General features: G+C 41.9%; 7 protein-coding genes across 7 annotated transcripts; 4 read left to right on the forward strand and 3 right to left on the reverse strand.

The window, feature by feature from the left end:
* Positions 1–7,569: 7,569 nt before the first annotated feature.
* On the forward strand, positions 7,570–9,954 carry F4822DRAFT_422386 (S-adenosyl-L-methionine-dependent methyltransferase). The gene is made up of 10 exons (XM_051459887.1): positions 7,570–8,274; positions 8,341–8,382; positions 8,450–8,537; positions 8,600–8,622; positions 8,686–8,704; positions 8,778–8,900; positions 8,962–8,984; positions 9,035–9,072; positions 9,132–9,269; positions 9,352–9,954. Exons 1-10 carry the CDS (start codon positions 8,161–8,163, stop codon positions 9,773–9,775), a joined length of 1,032 nt encoding a protein of 343 aa, XP_051308502.1. The 5' UTR covers positions 7,570–8,160; the 3' UTR covers positions 9,776–9,954.
* Positions 9,955–10,025: 71 nt separating this feature from the next.
* Positions 10,026–11,784, forward strand: F4822DRAFT_95135 (uncharacterized protein). The gene has a single exon (XM_051464207.1). The coding sequence runs from the start codon at positions 10,401–10,403 to the stop codon at positions 11,559–11,561; it is 1,161 nt and encodes a 386-aa protein (XP_051308503.1). The 5' UTR covers positions 10,026–10,400; the 3' UTR covers positions 11,562–11,784.
* A 1,453-nt stretch (positions 11,785–13,237) lies between these two features.
* F4822DRAFT_422394 (nucleolar protein Nop5) lies at positions 13,238–15,625 on the reverse strand. The gene is made up of 4 exons (XM_051459888.1): positions 15,460–15,625; positions 15,306–15,395; positions 13,870–15,236; positions 13,238–13,817 (listed from the first exon to the last, which is right to left on the reverse strand). The coding sequence occupies exons 1-4, from the start codon at positions 15,492–15,494 to the stop codon at positions 13,408–13,410; spliced, it is 1,902 nt and encodes a 633-aa protein (XP_051308504.1). The 5' UTR covers positions 15,495–15,625; the 3' UTR covers positions 13,238–13,407.
* Positions 15,626–15,947: 322 nt separating this feature from the next.
* F4822DRAFT_435109 (vacuolar ATP synthase subunit D1) lies at positions 15,948–17,263 on the forward strand (the record flags this gene model as incomplete). The annotated part of the gene is made up of 4 exons (XM_051462122.1): positions 15,948–15,979; positions 16,037–16,125; positions 16,214–17,106; positions 17,180–17,263. 4 exons carry the CDS (start codon positions 15,948–15,950, stop codon positions 17,261–17,263), a joined length of 1,098 nt encoding a protein of 365 aa, XP_051308505.1.
* A 47-nt stretch (positions 17,264–17,310) lies between these two features.
* On the reverse strand, positions 17,311–18,680 carry F4822DRAFT_95183 (ribosomal protein S15 precursor-like protein). The gene is made up of 2 exons (XM_051464208.1): positions 18,583–18,680; positions 17,311–18,523 (listed from the first exon to the last, which is right to left on the reverse strand). The coding sequence occupies exons 1-2, from the start codon at positions 18,626–18,628 to the stop codon at positions 17,616–17,618; spliced, it is 954 nt and encodes a 317-aa protein (XP_051308506.1). The 5' UTR covers positions 18,629–18,680; the 3' UTR covers positions 17,311–17,615.
* Positions 18,681–18,881: 201 nt separating this feature from the next.
* F4822DRAFT_422398 (ribosomal protein S2) lies at positions 18,882–20,764 on the forward strand. Its single transcript, XM_051459889.1, has 3 exons — positions 18,882–19,245; positions 19,321–19,769; positions 19,829–20,764. The coding sequence occupies exons 1-3, from the start codon at positions 19,076–19,078 to the stop codon at positions 20,083–20,085; spliced, it is 876 nt and encodes a 291-aa protein (XP_051308507.1). The 5' UTR covers positions 18,882–19,075; the 3' UTR covers positions 20,086–20,764.
* A 920-nt stretch (positions 20,765–21,684) lies between these two features.
* F4822DRAFT_95199 (ras GEF) lies at positions 21,685–27,299 on the reverse strand. The gene is made up of 2 exons (XM_051464209.1): positions 26,830–27,299; positions 21,685–26,770 (listed from the first exon to the last, which is right to left on the reverse strand). Exons 1-2 carry the CDS (start codon positions 27,198–27,200, stop codon positions 21,844–21,846), a joined length of 5,298 nt encoding a protein of 1,765 aa, XP_051308508.1. The 5' UTR covers positions 27,201–27,299; the 3' UTR covers positions 21,685–21,843.
* Positions 27,300–27,934: the final 635 nt, after the last annotated feature.

Raw genomic sequence — 27,934 nt, forward strand, 5'->3', positions numbered from 1 at the left:
TAACCCTAACCCTAACCCTAACCCTAACCCTAACCCTAACCCTAACCCTAACCCTAACCCTAACCCTAACCCTAACCCTAACCCTAACCCTAATAATTAAGGAGATAATAGATAAATATTAGGAATGGTTTCAAAACTTTACAGTAACAGACTTCACTAACATATCAAAACAGTTACAATCAACACTAAGAACTGTATTGATGCAACAGGGTATTTATATAGGGCAGCACAATGCCAATCATATAGAAATGTTTGCCAATCTCATATCATTATGTAAGTTATTAATATGGAATTCTAATAAATTAGAAACAACAAAATGGAAATGGCTTGATACATTGGTATGAAAGGTATTAATATATAATATTAAAAAGGGATTGGTTCATCCTAAGGCCCACGTATCCACGCACACACATATCATGTTATAACAATAAATAATGATTTTTAATCTATAGATATTGATATATACAACGGGATATATAGATCAGGATCTGGTTTCGTTAATAATCTTTACTAAATTATCACCTACTTACTTGTTTTACACAGCACATAATCCATAGGGAGTGTTACTACTTACCTATAATAATCTGTTATTATAGGGACCCCTTATTTAATCCCCTTTTCAATAAATATTTAGTTCTTATCTAATCTTTCTTCCTTTACTTCTATAAAGTAACTAAGGTAATCTTTGATTATTAATAACTTCTCTTCCCCTTTCCTTATTCTAACAAGGAATAACTACATCCCTTTAGGTTATCTTAGATAATAATTATCCCAATATTCCAGTATTTATGGCCTAACAAGGGTATAACCTTTAATATCCCTATAGTAGTAACTATATGTAAAGAAAACAGCTTAATCTATTGGTACCAGGAAATATATCCGGATCCCTTGGACCACTATTAGATAATCCATATATAACACCAACAATTCCACCCAACATTGGACCAAAAAAAGAAAGCCACCCTATCAAAAATTTCGGTTTTTCCTCCCAAACAGTTTCATTACCTATACTGATAGGTAGTCAATAGGAATAGGTACCTATGCCTATTGGTAATTAATAAGATGATATATATTATGATGTTCCCCCGGTATGAGTTCTGAATGAAATGTACCTGCCAATGATTATCGGTCACTTTAAGAAAGCTTAGAATAGTAAGAATAATTATACAAATAAAGTATATAATATCCTTAAAGACAAATTCCGATTCTTTTTAGATATATATTATATAGTTGGAATACATTAAATATAATTCCATGCCATATTTTCTATTATTCTTGTAGGAAAGGTAGTAATCTACTTCCTATATAATATACCACAATATTAATGTTTCATAAATATATACCTCACTATGGAATAACATTTTAATATGGAATAAAATAAGATCTAATATCATTATGATTAGATTACTATTACTTTCTTTGGCAATAAGGTTGACAAAAAGAATGAAAGAAGATCTAACATAAAAATATTCAAGATCATATTAGACAAGTTATTATTTTATTAATAAGCTTTTAAAAGAGACTTTAAAAAAGAGCAATAGCTTATTACGACGGTATAATGTATTTGCTGCAGCATCCTACAATTATAGCATACCTTATTTACTCCATCGTACCAATTTAAGAAACTGGCTAACAAGTTATATATATCAATTGGTACCTATAAGAATCTAAAGGGAACATGTTAATATATGATCGACAATAATAGTGATAAGGATGCTAACCAATTCTATACTAAAAGAAGGTACCACCATAACAATAAGGGTGGTAGATATTAATTAAAAAAGGTGTCATAAAGTTGGAAATAACGATATTGGGTATGTAAGAAAAAAGGATACTGGTCCATAAAATATTCTAAAGAAGATCAAAAAGAGATTAAGGATAAATGGAAAATCAAAAAAGGGTAAAATAAGGACAAATATACTACATTTTTAACTGGTTATAAAGGAATTAAAGAAGAAAGTTTTGATTCTAAAGGTAACAATGATAATACTTTTATCACCAAATTAGAAAAAATAAACACTAAACAATACCTAATTATAACATATCTGGTAAACCAAATATGTCAATATTGTATTGTATTTAGCCTCCATTTTGATAAATCTGAGATAAACGTTATCTTTATTTTAGATTATTATACTAAAAATGTCTTCTAGGAGATTATTCTTGATATAGATATAATAAGAATATCCATGGTTGGAAAGGGATAATATCAAGTTTTCATTAAGGAATTCCCCAAATATGGCCTTAAAATAGATACCAACCAAGTTAAAGAAGCAAATATTAGGTTTAGCAATGGATCTCTGATTAAATTACTGGGAACAATCATGATCAATGTTCTATTCAGACTAGTCAATTTCCATGTCATGGAATTAGATATTCCTTTCCTTATATGTCTCAAAGACATGGACCGTTTGGGTATATACTTAAATAATATTATAGATTAATTAATTAAAAAAAATGGAATAATAATTATAGTTATTTGTAAATGGAGATATCTATGGTTTTATTTAGATAATATAACTTATTTTATGGAACCTAAATTATAATATATTTATATCCGTTTTGGTTATTTATTTATGAATAAACTATATAATTTATTGGATAAAGCCAGTCATAATATTAACATCAATAACATCAAAGAAATTAACAAGTTCTGTTACTATTGCTAAATTAAAGGCTAGGTTCCTTAAAGATTTAGGTTTAACCTAAAAGACTTAGATATGGATTTTAACTATAAGATAATTATCAATATAATATACCTTAATAAACAATTAATCTTATATGTAATTAATACAGCTATAGACTTCCAGATAACATATTTCATGAGGACCATCTTGGCTAAAGAAACTTAAGAAATATTGAAATAATGTTGGATTGATATTTACCTTGGCCTCCTGGACATTGTCACATATGATACTGGTACCAACTTCGATAATATTAAATTCAGAAATGAGACTTGCATCGCTGGAATTACCTGTAATCAGATATTGGTAAAGGCATATTAATCCATCAACAAAGTTAAGGAATATTATAACCCTATTTATAAAGCCTATAAGATCATAATAGATGAATTTTAGAATTCTGGTTTAAAGGTATTACAATTTTAGATAGCCGTTAAGGTAGTTAATGATACTGTTAATCTAGATGGTCTTATCCCTATCCTCTTGGTCTTCGATGCCTATCCAAGAATTAATATAGACTTATTACCTATCCCTTTATAGACCTAAAGGGCATAGGTAGTTTAAAAGGCAATAATAGAGATTAAGAAGATTAAGGCATAACATTTTATTAAGGATGTTATAAACATATGAAATGGCCTTAATATTTAAAGAATATTCCTTATGATACTCTTTATTGGCAGCAAAATCCTGATCTACTGAGAAAAGGAAGGATGGAAAGGCCCTTACAGAGTCATTGCAGCCATTGATAAGGATGTAATTATAATCTCTAACATTTTCGATAGTATGTTGATGTTTAAGAATTCCTATATCAAATTATATACCTAACCTAAGGAAATTCTAGTATTAATAAAGAAATTTAAGGTTTAGCTATCCTTACCTTCGTTTAATCTTGACGACTTTGAAATTATCCTCGAAGAGGATCTCATATATATCAATAATATCTTCCATGTTGCTATTCTGTATCTCATTATTAAGGAATAGAATAATCTCACCTTTATACTTAAGTTATGAATGGATGGAAAGATAATTACTTTAGGTAAATTATATAAGGAATCAGATATGAAAGAAATAAATGCTTTATTTGAAGAAGGCATCTTGTAACCTGAAATGTATAACGAGGTAGTTCACTGAAACATGACAATCTTCAAATTAAGAATGATTTGTAAAATCAAAGTCAGGAATATCTCCTCTCCCTACAAAAAATCACAACTTATAATCTAAAGATATGGCAACCCTGATAAAGAATTTATTATGATGTATATACTCATTATCCAAAGGGTAAGTTAATGGCTAATATTGGTTTTTATCCCTATATTATGTTGATGAGGGATGAAGATCATGATATGGGATATAACCATGATATATACTTAATCCAAAACACTAATATAAAAGATAATTTTTATACGATTATTGGCTAAACTGAAGGATAAATATTCTGAAAGAACACTATTACAAATTATTAAACCATTATATAATCTTATGGAATTAGGCACTTATTAATTTGAGATTTATTTATATTATCATTAACGAAAGTTGCATATAAAATTATTAACTTTTAATTCTTATTTATTAGTGATGGACTTAGGTCCTTTTGGAATTATAGGATTTCAAATGAATGATATTCTTAATATAAGTATTATAGATTTTCTTGCTATTAAAAATATAATATTTGCTAGGGCAAGAATCAAGACATACTTTTAAAAGATAATAGATTTAGGATCTGAGGATTTCAATGGTTTATACATCATTGTCTATGATAGGGACTTTAGGATCTTCATTATTTAAAAAAACCAAATTAAAAAGCTTGAGTTTTTAGATGTGAAAAGCCTTGACATGATTAAGAGGTTTATAGAATAAAGGGTAAGAGGCGTGTATATTACTTTTATTTGTTAACCTGAAGTTGCTTTTAACTATTTTATGGTAGCCTAATATCTTAAATTAGGCCTTAAGGAAGTAAAGGTTTTCAATGCTAGGATATAATGGCAGATAGATAATCAGGCATAAAGATTTAATTATGTTGAATTGGACCTATAAAATCTATACTTATATATCTTTATTAATGGATTATTTGTAAATAATAAGGATTTAAGTTCACAAATTAATTATATCATTGTCCTAGATAATAAAGGGCCTATTAGCCAAGATAATGAAATCTGGATTATTAGAAATATCATTTATTAGTTATTCATTAAATGCAAATATGTCATTTATAATGTCCTTGCCAATGAAATATATGGAATGATCTAAGGTTTTAACATTGGCTATATCATTTATTATATTGTTAATACAATTCTGAAATGCCTTTTGTTTATCAAGATTCCTTTCATTCTATATATTGATTCTTTTTCCTTGTATTAGTATTTGGTATAGATAGGTAGTATTAATAAAAAAAAATTAATAATTAATTTAATAACTTTGAGATAGTCATATAAGAACCAAGAGATAAATAATGTCTGATGGATTCATGGTAACTATAACCCTGTGGATGTCATGACAAAGGCATCCCTAAATAAGACTATAAAAAGGCTAGTGGAGGATAACCAAATTGATTTGTAACTGAAAGGATGGGTAAAACGTGTGGCTAATAACGAATTCACAATCGACTAATTACAAAAAAAAAATAGAATGAGTGATGGTTGCATAGGTGAAGGACATGTGATCTACTTAGTCATCAGGATTTCCTTTAAATAAGTTACCCTTCTTGCTTATTCATATAGATAGATCTTTCTTCCTTAAACAACTTAATACACATTGTCTCACCCCCATTACTTTGCTTTACTTGTTATATTGTTTTCATTTACATACATACCTACCAACATATTTTTATATAATATTTTAATAAATAATATTATTAAAATATTATTATAGGAAATATTATATAAATAATAAATAAATATGGAATATAAATCATTAATGAATAAGGTTATCCTAGAATTGAAAGTAATATTACCTTAAATAGAAATATTTACTATTAAAACTTTAATATTATAAATTAAATTTAAATAATATTTTAAATTTTTATAAAAATAAATAATAATATATTATAATAAAAAAATAATTAAAAGATTAATTTTATATAAAGAAAATAAGATTTATTTCTTATAAAATAAGTAATATTTAATATTAAAAATATCATAAATTTAAACCAAAAGATTAAATAAGAAATTAGATTTTAAAAAATTAAGACCTTTTTTAATCAAAAAAGCCTTTTTAAACATAAATTATTATCTATAATTACCAATAAATATAAAATTAAAAATTAATATATTCTATATTATTATATTTAAATTAATATTTAAAAATATTAAATTTAAAAAAAATATTAAATTAAAAAAAAATCTAAAAAAATATAATATTAAAATTATTTAGGATTTTAAAATCATTAATAATTAAATTAAATACTTTATTAAATAATTTAACTATTTAGAAGAAAATAATACCTAGGAATTATAGAAATATCTTATAAATAAAAAGGTCTAAAAATTAATTAAAGATTTCTACTGTTAGAACCTAGATTAATTAATAATGGTAAATTAAAATTTATATCTTCAAAGGAAAAATCGGAAAAAGAATTGATTACAAAAGCTGTACTAATTTATACCTTAATGTTATACTACTACTCCCCTACCAGACATTATTCCTTTTTTAACTATTCCTGCTCTTCTAGCTCTTTCAGGCTTTAGAAACCACATTAAAACATTTTCAAACCTTTTTCTTTCAATAATTCCTTTTATTATCTAAATCATTTAATGTAAATTAAGGCCTTAGCCATTTTAATATAAAGATATTCAAAGGTTTTTTCAGCCTAATATTCTTGAACAGATAATTATTCCTCTTTATTTTCAAGCCTAAAAAAAGAATTAATAAAGATATCCATCTTATTATATTAATAATAATATAAAATATATTTATTACATTTCTTAAATATCCTAATTACTATTACATATTTAAAATTATGATTAAAATAGTATAAATATAATATAATATCTATATTAAGACCAATCTTGGCAATCCATTCTGAAAACTCTATATATTTTTATTCTTGATTAATATGTTTGTATTTTGCAGATAGACTAATAAATATAATAAAAACTAAATTAAAAGGGATTTATTAAGAAAAAGGATCTTCAAAGACAAAAGAACTAAAAAAGGGAAAAATAATGTTATAAATCACATAGGCCTATAGGGATATAAAATCCTAAAAGAAACCTTTTTCCTTGCTAAAGTAAGGTAATAATAATAGAAATATATAATATATAACATAGATAAATATAAATAAGGATATCCAATCTCATCCAATAAATATGACATAGATAAATATGGATAAATATATCCAATCTCATCCAACAAAAGTAATAAAAGATAAATATAAATAAAGAAATCCAACCTCATCCATAAAGAAAATAACAATAAAGAACATCTATATAATCACCATAATTCTCCTATATATCTAATCATTTCTTTCACAGCTCTTTAATTATCAATCTAAAACTATTCTTTCAAATATAATAAGAAAACTCCAAGCCTCTCTAACAAACAAGAACCAACTTAACCACTTAACCTACTACTGATATTATTACCTTCAAATCAAAAAACCCCAGATTAGCCAATCCAACAACAATTATACCTCTTCGAGGAATAGGTTCGTCACACATAGGTTCGTCACAACTTACTTTATTTCTCCAAGGATAAATAATATCCTAAAAGGCTACACCCCTACAAAAGGGTTTAATTTATGACATATAACTTTTTTAAAAAAAAATTAAATAATATTTAAAAAATAAAAAAAATAAAAATTAATTTAAAAATCGAATTTTCTTTTACTTTGGAAGGTTGACAACTGCTACCCTACATCCATTTTACGCCGGCTACCCTCTTATTGGGTGCATCCTCTAGTGCGTGGCCCATGCGTTGCTTGGCGCTGTTTTATTGGCTGCATTGACTAGCGCGGCTGTACGCCCGATTGATTGGCTATCGCCGTGCCGTGCCCACCCGTGGCTGTGGCTGTGGCCGTGCATACCCTGTGGCGATGCAACCCCTCCGAATCGTCGCATTCGAAATCGTCGCAGTCGCCAGCCAATACAACAGTCAATTGACTCAATCAATCAATCTAATCCAATCAAATCAATTACGTCATTCGAAATAACCCTACAATTCAATTAAAATTCAATTGAATTGACCTTAGAAATTTGATGGGGTTACCCTAACCTAAAAAGGCTTAGCATTCAGGTGATCTTTCGGGTTGATGTTAGGTTATGTGTAGACTCGTCCAGTTCTACCTCTCTCTGCCTCTCGAAAAACGACATCATCCCACGCCAAGACAATAGTTGCACTCTTAGGTCCAAACCCGAACCAAGATTCTAACCCAGTAGCTCATAACGCGAGTCGATGATAAATTCCCCACCTCATCATCGCCTCATCAGTAGCTCTCTAATTCTCTTTCCTATGTGCCAAAATTCGTAAATCGTAAGTTAACATAATGAGCACTTCAGAATCAGCCAATCCTCCCCCTCCGTCTTCGCCCCCGCCTGAAGACACAGCTAGGGATACAGCTGGGGATGAGAACCCCGCTGCCGACCCGCCAACCCAATTGGTGCGTATAATCTACTCCAACCAGACCCGAATAGAAGGACGAACGTGTTACTAACGTAGATAATAGGAAGCCGACGTAGTCGATGATAATGATTCAGCCCTTGGTTTTGTATGCGAACCCCAAAGTTCATAAACCAATGCAATGGCCCTAACACCCAATTCTTCCATACTATTAGAGCGATGAGGAACTCTCAACTGCCTCCCTCCGTTCAAGCATTCGGGAATATAACATGCTTCATGGCCGAGGATATCATCGTGATCAGAGTAAGCAAGATCTGGCTGTTCTTGTCGTTGAGATGGATCCCTATCTAACCACGGGTTCTCAGCCTACTTCTTACCCAGTGACGAGGTAAGTAAATTCGTACCTGACTATTCGCTTAACAAAATAATTAAGCTGATTTTCCAACTTCAGGATGAATCCGACCGGCTAGGTACGACTACTACCCCGTTTAGGTTCCAAGGTTGTTGATAAAACCTTTCAACTAATTGACATCCGGCTCGAAGACCTTCAAAACCACCAACTGCTCCTCACATTTGGGGGTAAAATTCATTTCGCTCTTGGCGCTGACACAGCTAAGCGGGTGCTTGATGTTGGTACTGGCACTGGATTATGGGCGCTGGATTTCGGTAAGGCCTTTCACTGAGACGTTAACCATTGCCAATGTCCGAGCTAACTTTGGAATCGTAGCCGACGAACATCCTGAAGCGGAGGTTGGGAATGGCGATCATGGAATGATTTCTTGAAGCTGATGCTTGGACAGGTTCTCGGAGTTGATATCGCCGCCATCCAACCTTCCTTGTAAGTCAATCAACACTTCATTCGCGAATTCACCCATCAGCGAGCTCATGAAATTTCAGCGTTCCTCCTAATTGCAGCTTCGAAATAGACGATCTTGAAAAAGACTGGACGTTTAGTCGGAAGTTTGATTATATTTTCACTCGTCTGATGGCCGGAAGCTTTGCAGATTGGGATAGATTCGTCGGACAATGCTATGAGTATGTAACTTACTTGCCGACCCTAGCCGCAATGAGCGGACTCGCATCATATGCCTCCGTGTCTAACGTTACACCACATTAGTTTCCTCGAACCTGGTGGCTGGCTGGAAGTGATTGACCCCACCCTCCCAGCTTGTTGCGATGATGGTACATTGAAACCCGAGGCCGCCATCAACAGATGGGATGAATATCTCGTCAAAGCGTCTAAAAAGCTTGGACGCCCATTTGATGCTGGTTCCGGTCACTTTGACCGAGTCAAGGCCCATGGTTTCGTTAATGTTGAGCGGAAAATCTACAAATGGCCTATCAACCCGTGGCCGAAGGATCCTAAATTCAAAGAGATCGGGCTATGGACACGCGCCAATATTGAAGGTAATTTGGAAGGGATCAGCACAGCATTGCTGGCGCGTGGCTTAGAGCTCAGCAGAGAGGAGATCCTAGCATTCCTAGCTGAAGTGAGAGCTGAATTGCGAAACCCAAGAATTCACGCGTACTGGGAAGTGTAAGTTATGATCCTTCGTAACAATATTGGTTCTTGTTAATGGGACTGACTCCCTCTAGGCATGTCGTATATGGGCAGAAGCCCGAGGCTTCTGGGTCCTAGAGTCCTAGAAGAAGGTTTGGTGATCGCTTGATGCAACGAAGGTCCTATTCCGCTATACAAAAAAAAACAGCGCAACATGAACATAATCATAATGAATATATTTATTGAGGTACCTTGTCAATTGGCCCGCATCTGCAAGAAAAACCAGCACAATAAGCATTCCTCGCCATGAATGGCAGGTTCCGCGCGCGATCAATTAGTACCTAGCTACATTTCGCAACACATATACATCCAAGTATTAAGGTAGTGGTTTCTCCAAGTCGTCCGAAATGAAGCATGTATCGAAGGATCGCAAAGTAAGCTCGATTATTATGAACACATCTAGAATACGAAATAGGTTCTATCCTTCCCTTTACTCTCTATTTACATGTACATCGGATCCTTAACTAGGAAAGTCCTAAGGCTAGAACCGCCAGCACCTAGGTATTTATATCCCAACAATATCAGTAAACCCTTAATCTCAGATTAAGGTCAGCTTTCCTTCAAACGAGTACCTAAATTATCCTACTTCGCATTGAGTCTTCACGATGGAATCCATCCGACGTTGTCTAGGTTCCCGTTACCTCGTCGCAGTCATTTGGGCATTGGCCTTACAGGTACCTACCGCCAGCACGATAAATATTCCAGAACCGACAGGTCCATATCAAGTTGGCGTCAGCACCCATACAATAAAACATTTCAACGCGAATGATCCTCTAGCACCAAATAATGTTAGCACGGCATTTCTCGCGACTATATTCTATCCTACACTCCAAAAGCCAGAAGATGCAGCACGGCCATATCTAAATCCAGAAACGGCAGCGTACTATGAGAAGTCTTGGAACTATACCTCCGGGGTCCTTTCTTCGATAACTTCAACTGTCCAAAAGAACGCCCCGTTTCTTCAGGGTGCGGTGGGAGAGTCGCCCTACCCAACCATCCTATTCGGCCCCGGAGGAGTTGGTCCACCTGTTGAAGGCAGCACGATTCTGCTTTCTGAACTAGCTTCCTATGGTTATACCGTCATTGGGCTAGATCATCCATTCGAACAGCCTTTCCTTCGGTTCCCAAACGGAACAGGTGTCTATGGAATAGACGTTGATCTTAACAACACTCAACTCCTTGATGCTATCTACGAAACGCGCCTTATAGATAATGCCGCGTTCTTAGAGTCCCTTTCTATATTCGTCGAGACCCTTAAGGCACCTATTAACACGACACACATTGGTGTCCTTGGTTATTCGCTAGGTGGCGCCGCTGCATTAGGTTCGTCCTATTACGACGAGCGAATAATCTCGGGACTTAATTTAGACGGCAGTCTATTCGGAAGGTCAACTAGTGCGAACGCGGATATAAAGAAGCCAATTTTGCTTCTAGGTAATCAGGAACATCACACTGGAGCACAGACAGAAGATATCACATGGGACATATTTATCGCGCTGCAGACAGGATCCTTGAGGGAAATGTCTATCAATGGGACAACACATCATGACTTCTGTGATGATACCTTTTGGAAAACCATCGAGGGTAACGACCCAACAACCGGACCGATTGATGGTAATCGTCAAGTTGAAATCTTAAACGCATACGTTAAAGCCTTCTTCGACTTCACATTACTAGGCCATGACTCACCTATACTGAACGGCCCATCCTCGGAGTGGCCAGAAGTGTCTTATTATAATGTTTCTCGCGCTGGGTCGTCTACTTAACATAATTATACCCACCTCGGTATCCATGGACCTAGGTATTGACAGATGCTCTTGTAGTTAGGAGGTATATCGAGCGGCTTATATCAGCCCGCGACAATAGAGATAGCAATGGGGCTTGCTTCAACTTTACTGCCACGTAAATGCTTTCCGTAGCGATTATAACACAGCACCCAAGCCCCTTTCCATACTTCTTAGGACCTTCGGTTTAGTTATGCGGAACACCTAATAGATCAACCAAGCAGCTAAACACTAAACATGATAAATACCCACATATAACCAAAACCCATCTAACATACACCATACTTAATACCAATTATCGCGAGAAATTGGTCCATGTTCCTCAAACGACAATATCCACACCTGGGCACGCTTCTGTCGCCGTACCATTCAATATTCTGTAATCGACCACCTCCGCATATGGGCCGAGGGGACTCACTACATGTCAAACTACACCTCCTATGGAAGGCTTAGTTATCCGCACACACGATCTTTAAGCCATAAACCGCAGCGCTAAGTGCCTCGCCCATGAGATAGCAGGCTGGACTAATATCGTATGCGCAAGTCCAAAACTATAGAATATCTGGGGTTATACGCCCATGCTGTAGAATAGGATGATGATGAGAATCCAAAGCAAGGCGGCGGGAACGGGGACTAGAACGGCTGCACCGAGGGTCAATTTCTATATAATATTGATACTCTGCGCGTCGTGTGGTAGATAAAGGGGTATGGGGTCCTCACCTACAAAGTAGACCGTCTTTTCTTCCTTCGAGAGTAATAGTCGATTAAACCTTTAGAATAATGTAGCCGAAGATTGATAGACCCAAGACTGCTTGTCCACTCTTGTCGGGAAGATCGCCTCCACTCGTTATAGAGTTCTCTCATTGTAGTGAAAGGGTGCTAAGATAGAGTAAGCTATACCTAGGTATATAATGGTACCTAGGTATGTTCTCGTTTCTGGCTTGAAATTCGACTTACATATTGTGTCTAGGTATGAACGTCAAGGCTGCGAAGGACGACACCGCTACGCCGGCGGGGGGTCGGCCTGATGGTCTCAACCATACCCGTGAATTCTTTGGTTCATGCTGAGACGTCGAATGTAGACAAGGAGTCGAAGGTTGCGCTGAGTTGGGTGAAGGGGGTTCATGGCTTCGTGGGAGTCATAGATGGATGAATGTGTTTTCGTAGTATGTCGTGCTTAAGTTAGCTACTGCTTGCTCTAGATCATCCTCTGTTGAGTCCCTTCTGCGCGGGGAAATCTCCTCTCGATTAGAAGCGTTATTCTTCGTACCAAGCGTACACCAATTTGGCATCGCCCCTATTTCGTCTTGTCGCAGGCGACACACAGCGACGAGGGGATTAGGGGGTGATGACAAACCTGGATTATTTACAGCGAACTAATTCAAAATCGTTTGAAGTGAAAGCCATCGAGATTCCTGACGGATACCTACACAAGATAACTACTTAGGTAAGCTTCAATTTTTCTATACATCCCAAAACATCAAGTCAAAATGCATCAATGACAGAGCTTGGTCGTACTATATCTTGTCGATTATTGATAATTTACGATCGCCGATTGTGCGTTATTATGACCCTCGGACCAGTGACTCACTTCAAATATACCTGGTGGGATAGACCGACGAGGTAGCAATCACCAAAAATGTAAACGAATCATCAACTTCAAAATAGCAAAATCATTTCGATAGCTTCAAGTCAATTAGCTACCTAAAGGAGCCAAGCCAACTCCCAACACTAATCCTGGTATGACCACCGGAACGCCATTACCCATGATCTCAAGCATTGCACTTTTTTGCCCGTATAGTACAGAGAAAGAGAGTATTGTCTACATTTATGAGGATTTCTCCTTCTTGGACTTCTTCTTACTCTTCTTCTCTGGGCTATCATCGCCGTGCTTTCGCTTTTTGCTGGAACCTTCAGCCTTGTCCTGAACGTCAGCTTCAGCAGCCTTTGCTTCCGCCTTCTTTAACTTCTTCAACTCCTTCTTACTAACGACTTGCGGTGTTCCATCGGCGTTCATCTTGACATCCCCACGTTCATACTTGCGCTTGAACTTGGTAACCGAAATACCAGCATCCTCTGCTAATCGAGCGTAGTCGACCTCGGTGAGTTTGGCGGGTGTTGTGGGAGCGGCTTCAGAAGTTCCATTGGCAGCCTTCTTCTTGCTCTTCTCCTTCTTTTCCGAATGCTTCTCTTCGCGTTCTGATTTGTGTGACTGCTTAGGTGTGCTCTTCGACTTGGCTGTTTTATCCGTTAGTGCATGTGGAAATCAGTCACATAGATTCGTACTTACCAGTCTCTGTACCATTCATCTCGACATCAGAATCCTCTTCATCGGATTCCTCCTCACTGTCTCCCTCACCCATTGGGGTATCCTCGACTTCCTGGATCAGAGGTTTGCTTGGCGTCTTCTTAGCAGACGCAGAAACGGCATCGGCGTCGGCATTGTAGTTTCGCGAAGGCTTAACTTCAAACTTGGATGGTGTGGCGCCATTTGGTGCAATCTTGGCACCCTTGGAAATCAAGGGCTTACCCTCCAATTTCCGTAGCTTGTCTTCGAGCACTGCACGAAGTCTGATACCCATGTCGGCCCTTTCCTCGTCATCTACCGGAATTTCTTCACCATCTGCACCCTCGGTGCTCAATTCAGAAAGCGCATCAACACGTAAGCACAGGGCAGCTTTAGCAGATAGTGTACGAGCAATTTTACCCTTGTTCTTGCCACTAGCCTGTCCAACAAGGGAAGAGTGGTAGATGAGACCATATTTGGGTGTGTCGTGCTTGGTCTTTAGAGCGCGGAAAAGCGCCTTCTCCGCACCTAAAATTTGAATGGTGCTACCAGGGCTCTTGGCCAGCTTCATCAAAGAACCGGTATGCGCGATGAGACGAGCACCAACAAGCTCACCGATGAGCTCCGTTAGGTTAGGCGCAATCGCCTTCATACGCGATGTAAGGTACTGAGAGAGTTGTTGACGATACTCGGTGAAGCTGATGACTTGCTCGGCGAGAAGTTTGATATTTTCCAGGTCAAAATCGAGGATTTCGGTACCCATACTGACTTCAGCGGCGGCCTTTACTCGAGTCTCAAGATCTTCTGGTAGAATTTCGGAAAAGTCGGTGTTGGTGGCATTTTCTCGAACTCCCATAGTCATAATGATACGAGCATAAGCGAGGTTGTCGTTGATGATGCGATCCAACTCAGGGAAATGCCAGCCGTACCATTCCTTGACACGCATGGCGTAGTTGTTCAACTCCTTATCCAAATCGTCCAGGAGCTTAATAGCTTGGACAATCATGACATCCACCTTATCGGGGGAGAACTTGAGCTTGTGGCGAGAAATAGAGTGGGACAGAGCAAGAGCCATGTTTCCTAGATAATCGCTCTCTAATTCGGGGAAGAGTTCGGGTAGGTATGTCTTGATGGCACGGAAAAGCTCATTGGTAGAGGAATCGGAAACGGGAGTGATGCTCAATTGGGGTAGAACGTTAATGGCGGCACCCAGTTTCGGATCGGCGACGGCAAGAGACGCTTTTCGTTCCTCTTTAATGTCGTCGAGGAGATTTTGTAGCATAGGTGTAACTTTTCCTTCTGTCAAGGCTGTGTATTCACCCAAAGCTTGAGCTGAATCTTCGAATTTGACCATCTTCTTCAGCGACAACCTATGTGTGAATTTGGTGAGCACGCGCGCCTCATGTCAATTGGTAGCGGTTGAAAGGTGACAAACTTACATAGAGTTGATGGCTTCGGCGCTTGAAAGTTGCTTATTAACATCATCTCGGGACAATAACTTCTTGTCCTTGGCCTTGAAAAGACCATAGCTATTATCATCGCGTCAGTCAGTACGTTCATGCGCAACACAAATTTTGAATTGTCAAAACTCACCCCGCAGGCGTCTCTGCAAGAACGAAGAGAGGCATAATTGCAGGAAAAGAATGAAGCGTATTATTTGTGTTTTCCCTGCAGACAGCTCTCTTCGCGATGGTTGGGTGGTGGGTTAAACCTGGAGAAAAATGTAGAGCAAAGCTGCTTTGGCTTGTGTAAAATTTTATTCGAGTTAACTTCGTCCAAGAAAAAAAAAATTGGGAAGCTCTAGCATAAATGTGGGTCATCTCTAGCGTGTCCGCCACCCAAAGTTCTCGGACCCATAATTTACTAGACTGATTAGTTGAATTGTGCTCTTTTATTTGATAGAGAAGCCTTATATTGGACTTATCTGAGATATACATTTATACGGCACAAAGCAACCTTAAGCTTTGAGTTACAGCGCATTCCGTGCTAATGCCAATGTTAACTTGCTAGAGCGAATGAACAAACCAAGCTTGTTGAATAGCATCAACTTCCATCAATCACAACAACATACATAGGCCAAAATGGAGGGCCTATTTTTCAACGTAAATAATGGGTAAGATAAGTGTATCTAGAAGAAATGGAAAATGAATAGCTAACGTTTTTGAAATAGCTACATCGAAGGCATTGTGAGAGGATATAGAAACGGCCTTCTCACCGGTGCCAACTACTCTAACTTGACACAATGCGAGACCATCGATGGTATATATCCACCCATATTCTTATTCACATATTTTCATTATATATAGGAAAACAAACATGAAGCAGCATATCTAACAGATCCATCTAGATCTCAAGTTGCAGCTTGGTCCTGCTTACGGCGATTTCCTCGGTTCCCTCCCTCCGAATCCATCCACTTCGAGTCTCGCTGCCAAAACCACCGACAAACTCGTTTCCGAATTTCGTTACGTCCGCGCCAACGCAGTAGGATCTCTCGCACAGTTCCTAGACTACTTAACATACGGCTACATGATTGACAACGTTGCCCTACTCATTACCGGTACACTTCACGAACGCGATACGCGCGAGTTACTAGATCGATGCCACCCATTAGGATGGTTCGAAACGATGCCGGTCCTCTGTGTCGCAACCAACATCGAGGAGTTGTATAACAGTGTGTTGATAGAAACACCATTAGCCCCTTACTTCAAGGGAAGTTTAAGCCATCAGGATCTGGATGAACTTAACATCGAAATCGTTCGAAACACACTCTACAAGAATTACCTCGAAGACTTTTATAACTTTGTCAACTCCCACCCTGACATGACCGGTACTCCGACTGCCGAAGTTATGTCTGAAATTCTCGAGTTCGAAGCCGACAGGCGCGCCATTAACATCACCCTTAACTCCTTCGGTACCGAGCTAAGCAAGGCGGATCGTAAGAAGCTTTACCCTAACTTTGGTCGGCTCTACCCCGAGGGTACCCTGATGCTCTCTAGGGCAGATGACTTTGAGGGTGTCCGATTGGCGGTCGACGGTGTTTCCGATTACAAAACTTTCTTCGATGCTGCGGGACTGGGCGGCGGGCCGTCTGGACCTGGTAATATGGCTGGTGGTGCTGGCGGCAACGAAAGGAGTCTAGAGGATATGTTCTACCAAAAGGAGATGGAAATCTCGAAGAGCGCCTTCACGAGACAATTTACATACGCCATCGTATATGCGTGGGTGAAGCTAAGGGAGCAAGTAAGTCGAGGAAATAACAGCAATCTTCCCCAAACTAGCCAATATGTCTTAGATTCTAACCTATTACATCTAGGAAATCCGTAACATTACGTGGATTGCCGAGTGCATAGCGCAAAACCAGAAGGAAAGAATTGGCAACTACATCAGCGTGTTCTAATTTCTATACATTTTCATAACCGCTTCTCCATCTCTACTACCGCCACCTGTCTCCTCGAAACTCTGTAGAACTAATGGATGGGATACCAGGGAAATAGCATTTCAAGTTTTGTGATTGTCATGGGAGTTTTTTTTTTTAAAAAATTTGTAACAAAGGCGCTAGACTAGGCTGATGGACAAGCAGACAATTAGTTAGAGCACTCTTGTCTCGATGGCCGCCGGTACTGGTGCTGGTGTTTGTTGTACTGTACATAAGCACATAAGTATTACAAAGTATGCATCTAGGTCACCTATATGATACACTCCAAACAGCATGTTCAACCCATACGTTAGCCTAGGATTTCCAAAGGTTTTTACGTGGTAATCTGCTCTTTCCAGGTGGCTGGACTCAATCCCAGAGTCTCGATCATATGCTTCCACCTATCACTTCCCTTCTCCTTCCTGTCCATATATCGCATAAGCTTTTGTCGTCGGTGGAGCATCAATCTCAAGTCTCGCTTGCCCACTTTATCCTTATGCCCTCTATTCTTCCCCAACGCGTCGGCCAAAGCATTGATCTTAGTTGTCAGGATAGCAATCTGCACCTCGCTACTTCCAGTATCCGGACCTCCTCGTACTGGCCGCTCTTCCTTCTGTTGACCTCGAGATAGAGCCTTTGGCTTTAAAATAAGGTCAGTCTCGTGTCGACCAAAAGTCTCTATACACCTTCGGATATTGGCGTGCAATCTATCCTTCGCGGAACCATTTTCTAAACTTGTGATGCGTTCCAACGCCTCGACGGCCTTGGCATGGTATTGCTTATGAAGTTCAACCTTTTTCTCATATTCTGGGGAGCCAGCAGGTGAGAGATCTGATTCCATAGGTTTTGTCAGGACGTATGCGTTCCCGATAGCGGACTCGAGCTCTTTCTTGTGAATTAGGTTGTTTAAAACATAGGGTGAGGTGGGCAACTCGCGAGGTTCCTCGATCGGGTTGCCATCGTCGTCAAGGGCTGGCTTGGACAGAGGTGCCTGTCCAGCTGAGTCGAAAGATTCGACGAAGGGCGTAGGGATACCACGGATAGGGTCACCAAACTGGCTATTCGTCAAAGCCTCGATCGATTCTCGTCGTTTCAAGTGGGCGGCCTTACGTTGCTGCATCTGTGCCCACCGGTAAGGTTCTTGCTTCATAATCCGCCTCTTCTCTTTTTGCGACAAGGACGCAGTTTGGGTGACGGGGAGGAGAGACGGAGTGGATGGTTTTACGGTCGGCCGTAGGCATACTACCAAGAAATTGTTAGTTTATAATGGGTTTTAAACCACAAAGGCATCCACATCTTACATGAAAAAGTGCCTAGGCGCTGCACGCCTGGTATTCGGGGCGACATCGTGGCGTGTCTTGGGATATTGAATCACTAGAAATCGAATTGAACTTTTAGCAATTGACCCACTTTATTCGACTTACATGCAGCTCTCCTAGGATAAAGATATGGCGGAATGGATAAATAATGCGACCGAGGCAAGTGTGGAACTTGTTTACGTAACAGATGCACCCCACCAGTACGTACATAGACTTATCGAAGTACATGCAAATTGTAAGACCCGAGCTTAACTAAATTAGATCTAGCGGCTCCAAACCCTAAGCTTTCTCGCACCAAATCACAAATCGACTACTGGTGCATCAAATCCGACCCGCGAACTTTTTTTCTCACAGGGAATTTTCATCATCTCGAACAAGACGATCGCGCAACAACAACGCACCTCCAATTCCCTCCTCATTTTCTTCACCTTCTTTCACCCGAATTACCTTTCGAGTGCGTTGTTAATTATTCAAGATGGCGCCTACTAACCTCCCCACATCCATGCATGCGACGTCCCAGGACATCGAGATGCTTCTGGCCGCCCAGAGCCATCTCGGTTCCAAGAACTTGCAGGTTCACATGGAGCCTTACCTCTGGAAGACCCGAGCTGACGGTGTCAATGTCATCAACATTGGCAAGACCTGGTATGCTTCTCGATTGTGTATTTTGATTTGCGCAAATTGATGGGAATACTGACTTTGTGTTTTTTCGCATCGCAGGGAAAAGATCGTCCTAGCCGCCCGCATTATCGCCGCTGTTGACAACCCCGCCGACATCTGTGTTATCTCTGCTCGTCCTTACGGTCAGCGTGCCGTTCTCAAGTTCGCTGCTCACACCGGTGCCGTTGCTATCGCCGGTCGATTCACCCCCGGTTCCTTCACCAACTACATCACCCGTTCGTTCAAGGAGCCCCGCCTAATCGTTGTCACCGACCCTCGCACCGATGCCCAGGCCATCAAGGAGGCTTCTTACGTCAACATCCCCGTTATCGCTCTTTGCGACACCGACTCCCCGACCGAGTACGTTGATGTTGCCATCCCTACCAACAACAAGGGTCGCCACGCCATTGGTACCGTCTGGTGGATGCTTGCCCGCGAGGTCCTACGCATCCGTGGTACCATCGCTAGCCGTGATACCCCCTGGGACGTGATGGTCGATCTTTACTTCTGTATGTTGCAAATACTCATTCGATATCAATGCGACACGAGCTAACATGACTTTCTACAGACCGTGACCCTGAAGCCGAGGCGGAAGAGAAGGTCGAGGAGGAGAAGCTACCCGGTGCCGAGGAGGTTGGCCCTGCTGCCATCGAGACTGGTACCTTCGGTGCTGCGGCAGCTGACTGGGAGCCTGCTCCCGCCGGTTTCGCCGCTGCCCAGCCCGGTGGTTGGGATGGCCAAACCGATGAGTGGGCGAATGCTACCGGTGCTCCTCCGGCTGCCGAGTGGGGTGCTACTACGGACGCCAAAGACAGTCAATGGTAGAATCAGGACGTCAATGACACCCAAGGACAGACCCATGACGATGTTGCTCGAGAGGGAACCTATGGTACATCCCAAACCATGGGCGATGTTGAGTGGTAAATATCATTTCCACGACATACGCCAACACCACGCTATTTTGATTTCTTACGCAGCAAAAATGTGGTTAGGGAGAGAGGGCTACGGGTCAACTTGATCGTACTAATGAGGGAAAGATATCCGGACTTGGTTGGCTGGTTACGGAAAAGTTTCTTTTACGAGAATGGAAGGGGGGGATTTAGTTGACTCTATTGTCACCATAGATAGTCGACTACTTTCTCTTTTCCTTTCTTCATTTCTCTCTATTGAAGCTCGTGCACAACCAAACAACTCGGGTTCGGGGGAATGCCCTGTACAGTCAAAGGGGTGGACTTAATCGTTATCCCACCCGTTTTCTTTTTCTCTTAACTACCTACCTAGCTCAGTCGCAAGGAGGGAAAAAAAATAAACAAGCAAATCTCATGGTAATAACTAGGTGTCCCCGGGTGTAGGGGATGTGGGATGTTAAAAATGTTTGCTATCTAAAGTGATTACCTCGTCATCGCCCTAGTGTGTGCCTGTAGGAACTTGGTACTCAATCTAACATCAAATATCTAGGTGCCTGACTCTTTAATTTACAATCTGATATACCAGAGACAAGTATCACGTTTAACTTCAATTCATCAAACTAACATCAAAGTGCCTAGGTGGGTAGGCGTGTGGATTCGAGGACTTTTCTAGGACGCAAAACTCCATACATCTTCGCTGGGTATGACTATCACTACTTCTCTCGCTTCTTTTACTCCGAACTCCGGCCTCCATTCACTCACAACGAAACAAGATTTGTAAACCTCAGTTTAATAGCAATAGGGTTAAAATGGGGTATCTGAAGAATTGGCTAGTAGAAGAAGAGCGCACGATTATTCTACTCCCCTCCCCTCACTCTTCATTCCCACTTGACCCATCATCCATACACTTACTCCTCCCCTTTAGACATTCATCCTTCTTCCACGGCTGTAAACCTTGTACCCTTTCCAATATTTACTCGCTTCCTATTCCTACAACTTTCGTTCCAATGAACGCGTTCCTCCACCAGTACTCCACCGTCTCTCCTCGACGGGATGATTCATTCATTGGCGTTAGGAACCCCAAAACCGAAGGGCCAAAAAAAAGATAAATACAATCGGATCGCTTAACCCCGATGCTATTTGTAAAGATGTATGCTGACGATGATGCTCCCCTTATCCTAGTGCTCCTGGCCTGCTCCCTACCTCGCCCTGCCATCAGAGTTGATACCTAATTGGTGCCGAACCGGGACACCTAGGGAGGGAAAACAATATATTGTAAAAATGTTACACGCAAGAAGAGAAGTAGGCAAAGAAATTTTGCTCCTGGTCGAGCAGGTGACAGAATGCAAAAGCTGCATTTTTTCAAGGCGACCTAATACATGCCTTTCGATGTTATGCCGTTACAACAATCGAAAATTCGATAGGATTATCGTGATATCGTATGGGGTATATAGGTATTATATAGTAAGGTCGATTAAACCTGCGTATTGGTACATTGGTTTTGCGCGGGCCAAGTATCGTCTATAATGATGGTTGATACTAAATGAAATAGGGTATGTGAGCGATGGTGAGGTCGGTCATAGACGCATGCATGATGTACAGATTACATGTCGATCTGTATCGACAAGTGGATTAGGTGACTAAAACCGACCACGGATGGACCGCATTTTCTAGTCTATTCTAGACTCTCGGACTGCTTTCGGATCTCTTCATCGCTGAGGGCACTCATCCAGAGACAACGTTCGGTAATACCTTCGATTGGTTGGAACTGATAATGGGTGCTAGCTTCGAGTAGGCGTAGTAAAGTCTTTACAACTGACGCGGCGATCCGGCAACGCTCGAAATTGACCAGAGGGGCAGTAGTCGGCGAACTCGCAATCTCGGATGGTCGTTGCGAGTTGAAGAGTAAGTCATGGATGTAGATACCTACAAAAGGAATGCATCGAGTATCGGCAGCATTACCACCACCTTCCATCTCAGCTCGCAGATTGTAGAAGTTCTTTGTAGGTGAAACTAGAGTCTCGAGATCCTTCATAGTCTTTAAATCGGCAGGTGGAACCATCGCCCAGGTTCGGGCTAGTCTTGCTACTTCGTTCGACGTCAAGGCGATGGCGATCTGGCTCATTGTAGCGAAGTTGCGATACGTCCTACAATGGGCGGCGATATGAAGGAACTTAATGATGCAACGAGCTCTCTCTTCTATATCTTGAGTAAGCACAATTTCGGAAATTGCCCACTTGACCATGATATTAAATCGGGCGATGACAACCTCGACACCATGAGCATCAGTATTCCGGAGAAAATCGACCCATGATCGTGAGTCGTTGTTGGCATTCTTCCATCGCATTTCAATCAGCTCTCTCCAGTCAACTTCATTTAAAGCATCCTTCTCAATGAGCGTGAACTGCTGAGCGAGGATTTCGGAATCGAATGCGAGTATGAAAGGTAGATGGGCTGAATGTTTTCGACCTTCCTCGCCGGATAATCTGGGTGCATTACGCAGTGCCTCTTCAGTACCGGTCGGATCTCTAGGAGAGTCCGTCCCACGTTGATACATGGCGGTGGTAGGTGTCGTATCTGGAGTAGGCGGTAGTGGCTTCTGGGCCCACAATTGGTGATCATGAAGCTGTGGAACTTGATCAATTTCGGGCGATGTCCTAGAAGCTTGAGGCGAGGTCATTGGGGGAGAAGGAGGTTTGTCTCTAGGACCGACTTCGGAATCAAATGATGCCCCAGTATCGATTGGACTAGGCCTCTTGGGCGAACGTGGCTCCCCAAATATGTAGTCATCAGTATCAGGCATGTCACCGGAGATTTCGGATGATAGTGCCGAATCGTTGTCGCTGTCTACATCCAAAAACGTGGGATCCTCTGGCGCCGTTGCTCCTGGTTTGATCTTGTTGATACTCTCGGTTTTCTGCACGAATTCATAAGATGGGTGCAACGAGGAGCTAGCCACTGCGCTTTCTGCCTCTTCCCCTGGCGTTTCCGATCCTATCAGGACCGACTGATCCGTCCACTCTCGGGTTGCTGTCTTGCTACGCCCATCGTCTGTCAATCCTCGGTCAAGCAAAGGAATTGAATTATAAGTTTCCCTCGAATCATCTGACAAGAATGAGATAGCTTCAGAGGCGCGAGGGAAATGTGAACCATTAGATGGCGGTATATCGAAGTTTTCCTCCATTGGCGATACGACTTGAGCTTCATCATCACCAAGGTGTTGATGCCTATGCTTCCGTTTCTCTTCCTTGACTTGTTCTATTTCGGGGGTGGTGGCATGCCTATCCTTAAGATCTTCAAGATTGTTCTGGGGTATCTTCGACGGTTCCATCGAAAGTTTGGCAATCTTCCTTTCGTATTTGCCCTCTAATTTCAAAAGTGCCGACTCAACTCCACCATCGTCGTCGTCATCCGGAATTTGGGCAAGCTTCTGTGCTTCGGCTTCAAAGGATGGCCGCATAATTGGTTTCGACGAATGCGTACTAAATAGAGATACCGGATGTTTCGGTGCCTGCTCTGCCATAGCTCCTAGAGAGAAGACTTCGCCACGTTTTTGTGAATAATCGCTACTAACGACATCGACAAAACCGCTCGAACCTCTAACGGGGCTAAGTAGGTAAGAACTCCTAATAGAGTCCGTATAGGTAGTAAGTGAGCCCACCGACCGTGATCTATGAAGAGGCGCAGCGTCTAGATCATGGACGTTTGTCACACCCCTTAGGTCTCCGCCCGGTCGTCTTCGAAGTGTTCTTAACGGTGGTGGCATGACCTCCGAAACCACGGAACCTTCCGAATACGTCGTCGCATCGAAACTCCTTACCGTAGATCGTGCTGCGATACCACTTTGAAAGGATGTGAATCGCCGATGAGCTATGGAGCCTCTTGACCGATAGCTACGGCTCGATTGTTGGCGTTGATGCCGTCTTATGTAGCTTAATGGAGGTTTCCGTGGCGATTGCTTGATACTAAGTGACGGACGGGCATTGGCATTATGATCTGTATCCTCTGATGTACGTCCTGGGCCTAATGTGTCTAAACCCGGAACAAATGGCGGCAATGGGTCGGCCGATGCTGAGGGTCTGAAAACGTGCTGACCTAAAAGATACGAGGATCTTCTGGGAGTGCCTCCACGCACGGCCTGCCCTGGTGGTGTAGTTGGCGGCGTTAAGTCAGCACCACCAGCACGCATCATGCTCTCCGCAAAAGCTTCCACGGACGGGTTCCAAGCCGTCAAAGCGCCAGTCAGCGGATATCCTCCGGGTAAGGTCCCGTCGACAATAACGATGGATTTGCTTCCCGCGGTAATGCCGGCATCGCTAGCAGGCCTCAATTCAAACGAAGAGTCCAGATGAGCGGGCGAATATTCGATAGCATCTTCAGCGTCTTCGGCATCTTCGGGTTGACTACCATACGACATAGCCCCACCGATAGCGTCCTCTCGCACGGCCATCTTGAAATCCTCAGCGCTCGTAGCACCTAAAACGTCAATACGTATGGGAGCACGGGCACCATTTGGGCGAGGTGGACGCGCTTGTGGCACAACCGCTGTTCCTGGAAGTCTATTCGTAGTAGCGCCTCGAGGTCCAATCGGTGCGATGTCGATAAAATTACTCTGATTTGACGATATTCCTGGATCCCTGGTACTAAGAGCTCTCCGGACACCACCAATCAACTTTCTCATCCCTTGGCCCGACATCGCCGATCCAGAACTTTTCTCCTTTGGCTGTTCGATAGGGTGCGGTTGAAAAACGGTGGTTTGACGTGTTGTTCCCCACGAATTCGGGGATTCCACTTCGACAAAAGCTTGGCCAGGAGGCAACAAATTCCCCCGGACGAGGCTACCAGCATACGGCAAGGTTAAGAGGAACTCTGCGTTCTTGTAGAGGACCTTTTCTGTTACTGAACCATGCTCTCGGAGAGAATCTGTGAGACTGTTGTTTCGTTTATGAGAGGTATGAGGCCTGACACGCTTCCCAGTTAAAGCGCGTGGGGTAGCAGCAACAGGATCCACGTTGGTATATATAGAGCTAGGATCAGCAGGATGAGCGGCGAAGGCAGAACTAACATTCGAATTACCAATCCGGAACCCCTTCGTCGGAAATGAGCATGACACTACATCGAGACTCGCAATGCTTGTCGGCGAGGTTTGCCTCCTCTCTAATTCAGTAGGTGGCCGCTCTTCCTCGGGGGTATCAGGCCGTACTCCACCAAGCAAGATCGAATCGATATGTCCCGCTTTTGACATATCCGTGTAGAATTCATCTTTGGGCAGCGCGTCGTTTTCCGGGAGTTGGATGCCGTATAGATGTGGCGCCCCTTCGGAATCAGTTTCCCAGAAACTAGGATCTAAGCTCGGATCTCGATGGCCGGCAATTCCGCCTGGAGCAATTGGAATATCAGGTCCCAAAGACGAATCGAACTCCGGACCATCCCAAAACTGTGCGCAGACTCGTCTCCAACACTTCTTCAGCTCCGCCAGGATCTTCAGCTGCACCTTTCGACCGCGCTCGTCTTGGGAGAGCTCCTCGACAAAGTCGTTTACAAGGTTGCAGAACATCACGCGCAGATGATAATCTACAACAAAGTCATCGACGAAATAATTCAGGATCCAATGTCTCATCGCAACGAATGTCCTAACTCTCACAACCATTCCCGTCTCGTCATCTCGCGATACGGCCCATCGAAGTCTAGAAATCAGCATTCGAAGTAAATCCTGCGTTTCGAGAAAACCGCGGAAGGTGAGGAAGAAATCGGAGATCAGTTCGTAATCCAAAAAGCTAGGAGATGTGATTTCAGCGACTAGCCGTGGCGGCGTGGCAGCGGTCACGGCATTCGTAGCGGGCGAATACCGCACAATGGAACGATCATCACAAACGGGTTTGAAAGTGAGTGAGTCGAACATGGAGGGTTCGATGACTAAGTGTGTTGAAAGGTATGTCGATCGCACAGGAGGGCCGGGAAATCGCGGTGTGGGAATAGTAACGGGACTTAGCAAACCAGGCGACTGCAGCAAGATGTGTGGTGTAGAGCACGATCGCTGTCTTGCGGTGTCTATCGATTCTGGATGGAGCGAGTTTATATCACGTATTGGTGGTCGAAAGAAAGAGGCGGTGCTCGAGCGGATATCTTCGGTGGGGGCATATGATGAGCCTCGAATAAGTGGCGTCCCCCTGAGAGTAAATCTCGGTGTGCCCAGCTTCCACGAAGGGATAGAAACTTGCAGGAGCGGGCCCTGATCCCGGCCTACATCTTCAGCTGTCTTCGCTCTTGGTTCGTCCTGCGGCTTTGATATTACGACCTTGAAAACTCCAGCTTCTCCCTCTTGTGCGATACTTGCATCTTGGGCAGTCGAATCGGATAGTGCGCGGCGACTCCGATTTTTAGTAGCCTTCAAGTCGAAATAAGCCTTTTTCCTCACAACCCCTGGAGACGGTGACTCAGTCGCAGGAGTAGGAGTCCATTGACCGCTGTGTAGTTCGCTGTTCTCGTCTTGCGCCGTCTTATTCTGAGCCAAAGAGTCTAAACCCGCGGTGCTCGGCGGCGTAGCTGGGAATACGAAGTTAGGTTGGGGAAATCGTTGGTTCGCCGGCCGTATCGTAGGTCTATTTCAGGCCTCCAAGTTAGTACAATTCCATCGGTGTTGTATTCGAATTTGACGCACCTCAAGAATATCTGCCCATTATTGCCCACGTTGGCTACAGTAAAATGTCTTCCTTCTCTTCCGGCCGACCCTCCGTCTGGTGCAATATTCCATTTTTCGCCATCAGCTTCCCCCTTGGCCTTTATCCCATCATGACCACCAGATCTCCTCTCCCCTGCCGGCACTAATGGCTTCGAACTAGTCAAACCAGGTATTCGTATCTTCGATCCCCCAAGTTTGCCTAGCTGCGGTGATTTTCGTAACCTCGAATCTCGAGCGGCGGTCTTGGGGGGTTTCTGGGTTTTGAAAGAGTCGGTTCGTGAGGATTGGAGGAGATTCGGATTCGACCGTGAGGATAGCGGTGGGTGGGATCCTCGAGGGTCTACCTCCATGTCTCTCTACTGCGCGGCAGATCGAAACCTGCTTGAACCAATAACGGCAGACCGATGCATTGAAGGCCAGAAACGTGAAATGAATGAACTATTAATCCACGAAAACGAAAGATTCGCGAAGGTTCTTCTCGGAGAGAGGGAAGATCGTGTAATTTGTTCGATTCGATGGTATTGTTGAAAGGCCGAGGGTAAAAAAAAATGATAGGCACACGCGTTCCAATTAACATCCAAATCTTTTCGCTCCCATTTACTACAAGAAAAACTTCGTATTCGAGGCGAGTTGGTCGGAGATTTTTCAAAGGCGTAATTATAAATGTCTTGTCGAATTACGCTCGTCAGACAATGGTTGGTCCAAACCCCGAAATGTTCCCTTCTCTTATTATTATTTTTTCTTCCTTCTTTTTTTCCTTTTCCCTTCTCTTTGCGACGTCCCAGGAACCGTTCCCCTTTTCGAACCGTTAAATGCGACGAAAGTCAATTTGAGGGGTGTAGTCCGGTTGGACAACGGCGATGGCAGCAGTTGAGTGGTGAGAAGGAGAGTTTACCGGGGCCTGGATGGCAGAAGTATCAATTTGGGTATTTGGGAACGTTCCTGCTTGGCTGATTTGGTTGACTTGGTGCTTTAGGTAGGGACATTGGGAACATAACTGGGTGGCTGCAACACACCCCACCCCCCCATGCACAACTACCTAGTAGGTACCTAGGTAGGGCCCCGTCGCTCTGGACATTTATGA

Source organism: Hypoxylon trugodes, assembly GCF_022578975.1.
Source record: "Hypoxylon trugodes strain CBS 135444 unplaced genomic scaffold F4822scaffold_13, whole genome shotgun sequence".
In the NCBI taxonomy this organism is placed as follows: Eukaryota; Fungi; Ascomycota; class Sordariomycetes; order Xylariales; family Hypoxylaceae; genus Hypoxylon; species Hypoxylon trugodes.

Bases quoted from the DNA above. Each gene is read 5' to 3' on its own strand.
- F4822DRAFT_422386 (XM_051459887.1), top strand. From the start codon at position 8,161: ATGAGCACTTCAGAATCAGCCAATCCTCCCCCTCCGTCTTCGCCCCCG. The intron at 8,538-8,599 runs GTAAGCAAGATC...ACGGGTTCTCAG, and splicing joins AGGATATCATCGTGATCAGA to CCTACTTCTTACCCAGTGAC. The intron at 8,901-8,961 runs GTAAGGCCTTTC...TTGGAATCGTAG, and splicing joins ATTATGGGCGCTGGATTTCG to CCGACGAACATCCTGAAGCG.
- F4822DRAFT_95135 (XM_051464207.1), top strand. From the start codon at position 10,401: ATGGAATCCATCCGACGTTGTCTAGGTTCCCGTTACCTCGTCGCAGTC.
- F4822DRAFT_422394 (XM_051459888.1), bottom strand. From the start codon at position 15,494: ATGCCTCTCTTCGTTCTTGCAGAGACGCCTGCGGG. The intron at 15,237-15,305 runs GTAAGTTTGTCA...ATTCACACATAG, and splicing joins GCCGAAGCCATCAACTCTAT to GTTGTCGCTGAAGAAGATGG. The intron at 13,818-13,869 runs GTAAGTACGAAT...CGGATAAAACAG, and splicing joins GATGAATGGTACAGAGACTG to CCAAGTCGAAGAGCACACCT.
- F4822DRAFT_95183 (XM_051464208.1), bottom strand. From the start codon at position 18,628: ATGTCGCCCCGAATACCAGGCGTGCAGCGCCTAGGCACTTTTTCAT. The intron at 18,524-18,582 runs GTAAGATGTGGA...ATTTCTTGGTAG, and splicing joins GCGCCTAGGCACTTTTTCAT to TATGCCTACGGCCGACCGTA.
- F4822DRAFT_422398 (XM_051459889.1), top strand. From the start codon at position 19,076: ATGGCGCCTACTAACCTCCCCACATCCATGCATGCGACGTCCCAGGAC. The intron at 19,246-19,320 runs GTATGCTTCTCG...TTCGCATCGCAG, and splicing joins ATCAACATTGGCAAGACCTG to GGAAAAGATCGTCCTAGCCG. The intron at 19,770-19,828 runs GTATGTTGCAAA...GACTTTCTACAG, and splicing joins GATGGTCGATCTTTACTTCT to ACCGTGACCCTGAAGCCGAG.
- F4822DRAFT_95199 (XM_051464209.1), bottom strand. From the start codon at position 27,200: ATGGAGGTAGACCCTCGAGGATCCCACCCACCGCTATCCTCACGGTCG. The intron at 26,771-26,829 runs GTGCGTCAAATT...GGCCTGAAATAG, and splicing joins AATGGGCAGATATTCTTGAG to ACCTACGATACGGCCGGCGA.